This window comes from Littorina saxatilis, linkage group LG14, assembly GCF_037325665.1.
Source record: "Littorina saxatilis isolate snail1 linkage group LG14, US_GU_Lsax_2.0, whole genome shotgun sequence".
Taxonomy (NCBI): Eukaryota; Metazoa; Mollusca; class Gastropoda; order Littorinimorpha; family Littorinidae; genus Littorina; species Littorina saxatilis.
In genome coordinates, this window is record NC_090258.1 from 6,098,804 (window position 1) to 6,108,500 (window position 9,697).

At 42.4% G+C, this 9,697-nt stretch overlaps 1 protein-coding gene across 1 annotated transcript in view; it reads left to right on the plus strand.

The window, feature by feature from the left end:
* Window positions 1–390: 390 nt before the first annotated feature.
* The window catches only part of LOC138946995 (homeobox protein engrailed-2-B-like), a 10,532-nt gene continuing 1,225 nt past the window's right edge, over window positions 391–9,697 (plus strand). The window contains exons 1-3 of the mRNA XM_070318420.1: window positions 391–1,975; window positions 7,171–7,340; window positions 7,924–9,697. The exon at window positions 7,924–9,697 is cut by the window's right edge and continues 1,225 nt beyond it. Coding sequence (XP_070174521.1) covers window positions 976–1,975; window positions 7,171–7,340; window positions 7,924–8,091 — 1,338 coding nt within the window. The 5' untranslated portion in view covers window positions 391–975 and the 3' untranslated portion in view covers window positions 8,092–9,697. The remainder of the gene's footprint in view (window positions 1,976–7,170; window positions 7,341–7,923) is intronic.

Consider the following 9,697-nt stretch of genomic DNA (forward strand, 5'->3'; position numbering starts at 1 on the left):
ATATTCTTGCTTATCTATTACCCTCGATAATAAAGATTTTGTCTTGTCTTGTCTTGTCTTGTCTCTCTCTCTCTCTCTCTCTCTCTCTCTCTCTCTCTCTTTCTCTCTCTCTCTCTCTCTCTCTCTTTCTCTCTCATGTTCCACAAACATTTTCCCTATCTTGCGTCGAAGCAACATTTCCACACGGGACAAAAATAAACAAGCGCTTACGATTTGCGAACCCGAATGATACACCCAACCTATCTTCCCGCCTACCGCTCTCCCTCTTTCTCATTGGCTGACGCCGACAGACAGCGCCTCGACAAGATTCCGCCCACTGAAGTGATTGACAGGCGGGGATTCTTAAACCAGCGCTTGAGCGGCGAGGCAGATTTCGACGTGAAGGTGGCAGCGAAATTGAGAGAGTGAAAAGCTGAAAAGAGGCAGGAGATTACCGTGAGATGTTTGTTTTGTGAGCCACTGATCTCCAGCCAAGATTCCCAGCAACGTACTGACTGAGCAAGATGGAACGAAGGAAGGAGTGACTGAATGAGGGATGAATGAAAGAAACTGTGCAACTGACATTCTTGCAGTGACAGCGCATATGTGGAAAGATGTCTTCCGCTGCTGCAGTGTAACTGACAACGTACATCCGTTACGACACTTTGCATGACATACACAAACAAGCACACTTTCTAACATCTGGCGAAAGCAAACATGACTACTGTTTTAAGATGCCGTTGATTATTTTGTCGGTAACTGAGAGCTGAACCTTTGAAATACCCTATCTTTTTACCACTTGGCGATAAACCAACCTTTGATCAAAAATTAAAAAAAAAAAGGACTGCTAACGTTCCAAACTTCGATAACTTTGCCCAAATTGGTCATTTTGTTTAATGCTTTTACTGACTCTTGGTACTACACTAGCTCTGTCCACATAACGATTTACAGGTTCAGGCGCCGCCAAAGTCAAGTATTATTGAAGCCGACAACAAAATGATGCTGTCCGTCGACGAAATAAAGCAAGAACACGACGCCGAGCCAGGTGTCAGTGACTCCAACCCTAGTCTCACACAATCAAACACCAGTTTGCAAATGATTGAACACGTGCACCAAGTGATCGAAACGGACAAACCTGACCATCATGAGGTGAAAAATCAAAACTCAGAGTGTGAGGATGACGGCATGACTTCAAAGACCAGCATCGAGACTGTTTCACAGAGAGCCACAGAACGTTCTCCTGGACAAGTTCATAGCTGTGAACCCAGTACCAGACTTGAGGCATCCCTGGCAGATGATGCATTACTGGCAGACGACTGCTCGCACTCCACAACTCACACTGTTTCCAAAGACACTACACACAGAAGAGTCAGAGATTCAAAGTCAGAAACCCGGAACAGTCTTGCGGAAGAAAGTGCAGCGGGAAATGAAAACTCAGCGCCTAACAGAAGGTTGACCAACTTTAGCATTGACAGTATTCTTGGAACTGACTTCGGCCCCGCGGAGCGTCGTGGAAACCATGGCAACGAGCTTCAGCACTTTCCGTCAGTGTGCGCCGCGCTGTCGTTGTCCCCTTCCTCGCTACTTTTCTCGCCCATGGCGGGAATCTCGTCACGCTTTTCATCGTCAGTATTATCGGCTTTTTCATCAGTATCCCCATCCTCAGCTTTTGTGCGAAAGCAGTCAGCGAAGCACTCCTCCAAGAGATATTTTACCCCCAGCATTCTTACCCCTCCACCATCTTCGCCTGAATCGTCGTCATCGTCTTCGCTTTCACCATCATCATCGTCACGTCATCATATTCTGACGTCATCGCCGAAGAAGGACAAGTCATCAACACCACGCAGTCTTGCTGTGACGTCAACAGTGACGTCACCACAAGAGAAATGTGGGGATTCGAACCGGCCAGAGGACTCGGCTTCGCCGGGGAAAAATCATGATCTCCCTTGGCCGGCCTGGGTCTACTGCACCCGCTACTCCGATAGACCATCGTCAGGTAAGTCTGGTGTTGAGGTCATTCTGGTGTGACGTCAATGTGTCGTCATGAGTGTCGTCAATTACTGGAGTCGTCTTGTTGGCAAAGTGTACAACAGGATAATAGATTGAGAGAACTTGATTTGATTTGATTTGTTTGTGGGGATGGGGGGGGGGGGGGGGGATGCGCGTGCGCGTACATAACGCGCGTGTGTGTAGGACTGACTGAGGTTGAGGGTGGGTGGATGTGTGGTGTATAGTTCAATTTGTTATAGACCTTCTTCAACACTGTGTCGTCTTTGGTTTTGGCTGATCCATGTTTGTCTGATTGTCGCTTAAGAAAAGAAGATTATACTCAGTGACTTAGGAAGCAATAAACAAAGTTAAAAAACAAAGGATTACTGTACTCACCAATACAAAGACGACACAAGACGATTACGAATTTTCGCTTCTGGAAGCTTCATCAGGAAAAGAACACAAAAGACAACAAAAAGCAGACGCAACACGTAATTCTTAATTTTTTTAAAATTAAAAAATTAAAAAAACGTAATTCTTAATTTTTTTAAAATTAAAAAATTCGTAATCGTCTTGTGTCGTCTTTGTATTGGTGAGTACAGTAATCCTTTGTTTTTTTTAACTTTGTTCATCTTACCACAGTCACTTCGTTGTTTAGATAAGCAATAAACAGTCTTGCTTTCCACGTAAATGAGGGAAAAGGGTGGGCCATGAAGGCTATGACTTAGAGGAATGGAAGGGAGGGGAGGGGAAGGGAGGGGGAGCGGGGGGGAGTGGTGGGGATAAGTAAACTCATAAGTCCAGGCGCAGAGAGCTGTGTCAGCAATAATCCGTGGTTGATGAAGCGGGCAAGGAGGGATCACTGCAGTAATTTATATATATGACTATGGCTGTGGACACTGCCTTAATGGCTGCACGGACCTAGGGCTCACTGATTATGTGATGCCACTGATTATGACGCTGCTAGGATGACGTTGCTACTGATTATGACGCGGCTGATTATTTGATGTCACTGATTATGACGCTGCTACTGATTATAACGCTGCTACTGATTATGACGCTGCTACTGAATATGACGCTGCTACTGATTATGACGCTGCTACTGATTATGACGCAGCAAATGACTATGACGCTGCCTCTGATTATGACGCGGCTGATTATTTGATGCCACTGATTATCATCAGTGACGCTGCTTCTGATTACGAGGGATTACTATATCCTGCTGTTTCAGTCGCCGCAGGCGATAAGTCTGCCATATATATCGCAGCGACAGAACGAAAAGTACAGATAATTACTTCGCCCTTATTACTTCCGCTAAGATCGTTTGTGTAATCTGTGAGGCATCAGAAGTTTTGCTTTAAAATTTAAGTTATAGACAACTTATTTGAAACACTGCCAACGTGTGCGCTATATATCATAGTGTAACGCTTATACAACGTTATCGTGAGCTCATGATATCATAAAGCGCTTTTTTTCCCCTCAGAGGTTTGTGTAAATGCCATAGTTACACCCCCGGTATAGGGGTGTGTATAGGTTTCACTCGATGTGTTTGTGTGTTTGTGGCGGTGTTTGTGTTCGCAAGTAGATCTCAAGAATGAACGGACCGATCGTCACCAAACTTGGTGAACAGGTTCTATACATTCCTGAGACGGTCCTTACAAAAATTGGGACCAGTCAAACACACGGTTAGGGAGTTATTGGTGGATTAAAATTATACAACGACTTATAGACGGACACCCCCGTTTGTCAAAGGGAAATAACCATTCTCACTGCCACCAACTGAGAAGGTTATTTCCCTTGACGGGGGTGTTTTTCCTATCAGAGGAATTTCTTGTTTTGTAATGACTTTCTACCCTGTTGTGTTGCGGGGAGATTATGTATATAGGACAACATGCAAGTACCAAGTACAAGACATGAACACAAGCTGACAATTCTGGATGGTTTTTACAATAATTGTATTGAATGTTTGAAATATGATTAAATTTCGTTTTGGTTACAAAATGTTAATTCTGGTAGCAATCAAGCTGGACCTGTCAGTTACTTTCTATGAGCGAAACAGACTGTGGAATGCTGAAATTTCAAACACAAAATGCAGGTGAAATTCGATAAAAGTTACCCAAATAAAGCGATTGTAACTACAGTATTTAAGTTTTCATCACCTACCAAATACCGAAGGCCCTGTCGGATAACTATTTTTTTAAAAAGATGCATGCACAAAGAACGATGGTATACAAAGTAGCAAAATCACCCAGCATACAAAAAAGAAACTCACACACACACACAAAAATCGTGAGTGATTTTTCAAAATTTCTCCTCTGCCTTAGTTCAAATGTGAGTGATTATTTCTTGTTATTTCTATCTTCTGAAAGGCCACACGGTCTGGTAATACAAAAAAAGAATCCTTCCTCTTCGTAATAATACAAATGTATACGTATACTTATTCAAAGGTTTACGTAGTGAGAATGTGCACGGTCTCGAACGAACAAATGATATTATGACACAATTTGCAATATTCGTTTAGAAACTAGAAAAGACAAAGAAAACAAAACAAAGAGAGAAAAAGCTTATCATATTATCATTATGGATGTTGCACTCGTTAATCGGTGGAGCGATCCTGGCGGAGGATTATTTCATTTATTTCAACATGACATTTCTGAAATGCATAAATAAATGTTACTGAGTAAAGTTCAATCAGTTTCAGTCAATGATTTGAAAATCACCCAAAAGCAAATATATAAAATAAAATAAAGGATCCAAGGAATTAGTTTCAGTCACACTCGCTTCATCATTTACAATTAAAACAAGGTGGAAGGTCGTTCCTAAACGGGGTCCCTTATACAATGATGCATGACCAGTAAGCCTAATTGATGATCTGAGAGCTCGGTGGGGATGCTGCTGCTGAAATCGGTGAAAAGTCGTGACACCTGCAACAGCTAGTTATATTTATTGTAACACTTGTGACAAGTGAGGTGTTATGGGTAAACACGAGTAGTTATCACCCCCGCTGTCAGCCAATCAAAACTCCCGCCGTCATATTATCCTCCGTAACATACAGGGTGGTAACAGCTTTCCACATTTCGCTGTCAAGCTTTAAAGCGACAACACTTTTGATTTGTGTCCTTTGGTGAATAAATTGGAATTGTGTGTGTGTGTGTGTGTGTGTGTGTGTGTGTGTGTGTGTGTGTGTGTGTGTGTGTGTGTGTGTGTGTGTGTGTGTGTGAGTGAGTGATTCTCTTTGATTCTCTTTGATTCTCTGTGAACATAACAACACTATAATTAACATAATCATTCAGCAAATAATGTATTATGTATAAGATGGTTTTTCGGTTGTATGTTTACAGTTGCCGTTTTCTTAAACACGGTCAAATTAATTCGAAACTTTAAAACAAAATCAGTTTCGGTAACAGAATATTTAAAATGCGCGCATTTTCTGTATAAATGTATGATCATTCAGTATAAGCATAATTATAAAACGAACAAAAATATAATTTGTTTATTTATGAATCTTTTTTTAATTATTTTATCTATTTATTCATTTACTTATATATTAATTATGTTTTTACACGTATTTTGAATTTATCTAGATTTGTTTATTAGTTTATCTGTTTATTCTTCTTTTGTCTATCTACCAATTTATCAAGTTATCATAAATCCATCAATTGATTTATCAATTAATTTATCAACAGATTATTTTGATAAATTGATAAATTCATGGATAAGTAAACATGTCTCTTTTAAATTAAATGTTTTGCTTAGTAATGATCAAAACAAAAATAATGTTAAACACAACATCTTAAAGCCATATGTACTCGATGACTATACACGCTAATTGCTTTACCAACAGCTGGAGACATGCTAAATTAAGTTCCCTGCAAGATATTGTGGTCTAGGACCCCTTAAATGTTGAGATATTTGAATTTTTATTTTGATCTAGATCGTCCTATTTATAGATTTGCCAACAGAGGGAACGTTGACGCAAGGGAAATAACTCCGCGTCTTTGTTGACATCCTCACTTTTTCAGAGGCTAGAACAAGCTGTAATGCATGTATATGGTCCGCGCATGGCGACATATCGTCATTACATGGTCTTATGGTGCGTTTGACATCGATTATGGGCAAACTACACTTTGTAAACACGGGAGCGCGTACATGCCTTTAAACCCTAAACAAAACTCCCAGTATCCTGCGCTTTGCATGAACTCATTAATCACAGAGCTAAATCCTCCTACCTTGCACAGAGCTAGCTGAACAAAACCTCCAGCCAAGCGTGTAGCTATGGGACGCTGACACCAGAGGAATTAGAGGAGTGTCGCCGCGGGGGCTAATTGGTTCTGATAATTAGTCAATGAGACACTTAATCAACGGATCCCTAACCTCTCCCGTCAGCTAGAGAGGGAGTGAGAGTGAGGAAGGGATTGGGGCAGGGGGGGGGGGGGGGATGTCAACACCGGGTGACGTTAGAGAAGAGATTTATTGGTATACCTTGTTAACGGGCTACTCATGGCACTGCAAGTGTTTGTGGTAAGCTATAAAAAAAAAAACGGGCAACAACGGGAAAAAGTAGTTTGGGTAAGATGGAAGAGGGGGGGGGGGGGGGATGGGGTAAGACAAGGGTTTGTGTAATGAATATTAGAGTAAAGAGGGGTATTTTGCTACACTTGATCTTCTTATTTGTTGTTTTTGTTGTTGTTGTTGTTGTTGTTGTTGTTGTTGTTGTTGTTGTTGTTGTTGTTGTTGTTGTTGTTGTTAACAATGCAGAAAACTAAAGAATCGTACAGGTGATAAGTATAGCAAAACTCAAAACTCTCCCTATGTCTATCTGTCAGTCTGTCTGTCTGTTTGTCTCCCCCCCCTCCCTCTCTCTCCCCCCCCCCTCTCTCTCTCTCTCCCTTCTCTCTCTCTCTCTCTCTCTCTCTCTCTCTCTGAATGTTGGGTCATAGTCATAGAAACTTATATAATTTGTTTTGTTTTTAAATCTATTACATGTATTTCTTTTCGTATCCTGTATCTTTCGTATTTGTTTTATATGTGTGCATTCTTGCTTGTGTGTGTGTGTGTGTGTGTGTGTGTGTGTGTGTGTGTGTGTGTGTGTGTACGTGTGTGTGTGTGTGTGTGTGTGTTTGTGTGTGTGTGTGTGTGTGTGTGTGTGTGTTTCTTGTGACAAAATAAGAAAAATCTTTGTTTTATTGTATATAATTGCAGGTCCTCGCTACAGAAAGCCGCGTGCGAGCAAGTCGACAGACAAACGGCCCCGCACTGCCTTCAGCACCGGTCAGTTACAGAAACTGCGGTCCGAGTTCCAGGACTGTCCTTACCTCTCAGAATCTCGCAGAATCTCATTGGCGCGAGAGCTTGGGCTCAGCGAATCACAGGTGCGACGCGAACTTGAATTTACATGTTTAATTGTGTTTGTTATAAACCTGAGATTCTTTGCTGTGGTCGTTATGATCAGGTGGTCGTTATAAAGAGGTGTCGGTCGTTATGATCAGGTGGTCGTTATAAAGAGGTGTCGGTCGTTATGAGCAGGTGGTCGTTATAAAGAGGTGTCGGTCGTTATGGGCAGGTGGTCGTTATTAAGAGGTGTCGGTCGTTATGGGCAGGTGGTCGTGATAAAGAGGTGTCGGTAGTTATGGGCAGGTGGTCGTTATAAAGAGGTGTCGGTCGATCCGGGCAGGTTCGACTGTATACGTATGTATTACGACGACGACGATGATACCAATGATGACAACGATGACCGTTGCAATTACCCGATATGCACGATTTTAAATCCTGCTTTCTCTCATCGTGTGGTTTGTGTTATAAGAAACGCGATGTGGTGACAAAAGAAAAATGTCTATGTGTGTGTAAAATGAACATGGACATTACATTTTCTTATCTCATCTTATATTTCTCACAGGTAAATGGCGGAAATAACAATACATATTAGTTTTAATTGCATGTCGTGTGTTCGGGCAGGTCAAGATATGGTTCCAGAACAAGCGCGCCAAGCTGAAGAAGGGGTGCGGGGTTCGAAACCCGCTGGCTCAACTCCTGATGGAGGAGGGGCTCTACAACCACTCCACCGTCGTCGTCGGCGACAGCAACAACCACACCGACAACACCGACAACATCATGGCTGACTGATGGAAGAGAGGGGGATTCGACAGCCACTTCACCGTCACCGTCATCGTCAGCGACAACAACAACCACACCGACAGCCACACCAACAATCACACCAACAACCACAACAACAACCACACCAACGACAGCAACAACAACCACGACAACAACAACCACACCAACAACCACGCCAACAACCACACCAACAACACCGACAATTACAACAGTCTGACTAACAAAAGATTTCGAGATTGCATGGTGGAGACCAACTAAACCAAGACAGTATTAACGGACAAGTGTAAGAAAGATGAATAAACTGATCAGAAAATGGCTATTATATTGTGTACACAGAAGAAAGAAATTGACGTCCTTATAACAGACCTTTATTGTGATTAGAGAAAATTGTTTTGTTGCCAATGTTAAAGAGTTGCACCTCGAGAGTTCTTCAACAATGTTGGAGATTATCCTTGAAAGTAAGGATGTTATACATGTGTTATAGTGTCTTTCATGTCCTAAATTCTGTCTATTCCGTCGTCTTAATGTTCTGCTTTTGCCCTCGATACCCCATCAGTGTTTTTTGTTTGTTTGTGTGTGTCTCTGTCTACAGCGACCCCCCCCCCCCCCACCCCCACCGCTTCTCCGCTCTCCACTAGCATATTTGCTTCTTTCATCTGTTTTCTGTGGTGAAAGATATACTTAACAGATTCGCGTTTTTGTTCTTTTTCCAACTAATTTATTCATATTATGTTTCATTTTTCTCGTGAAATCAAATTTCCTTCTTGTCATCGATCGGACATTTTTCGCACATTGTTCTAAAGTTTGCACTTTTTTAGTCAGTATTGTTGAATTATAAGCTGATGTCTGGTTTTTGTCATGAATTTTCTTGCTGAGTTCATACAAATGCACATTGTGTATCCGCTTCGACGGGCGTAGTGGCGTAGTGGATAAGACATCGGCCTCTTAAGGCCTGGCGCTCACCTATTTAACTTCAGCAGGACAGACGACGCACTGCAGATTATCCCAGCCCGCTACACGTTGCGTGGAAGGAAAACAGGCCAAGTACTCGTCATAATCCCTATCGCAGCATCTATATCTATATACGGCTTGTGTGTGTCTGTCTGTGTGTCTGTGTGTTCACGATTCACGGCCAAAGTTCTCGATGGATCTGCTTCAAATTTGGTGGGCATATTCAGGTAGACCCCGGACACAATCGTGGAAAATTTTGAACACGTGCGTGCTCTCAGCGCGCAGCGCTGAACCGATTTTGGTTTTTCTGTACATCCATTCCCAGTAACTCTTCTTTATCTTCTCCAGTGTTTTGCGCGTTTATCTCCCTTCTTTCGTACGGTGCGCCGGCGAAGCCGTACCCGGCAAAGCGGGTATTCATCTAGTCAATGATATGCAGTGCGTCGTCTGTGCTGCTGAAACTGCGCAGGCATATTCTGCCCTTAATCGGAAGGTGCGTGAGTTCAAATCCCGGCCGCGGCCGCCAGGTGGGTTAAGGGTGGAGATCGTGCAAAAACATGAGTGGGAGTTTCAGGCCATGGACGAAGAAGAAGAAGAAGAAGAAGAAGAAGAAGAAGAAGAAGAAGAAGAAGAAGAAGAAGAAGAAAAAGTATCAGCTTCTCTC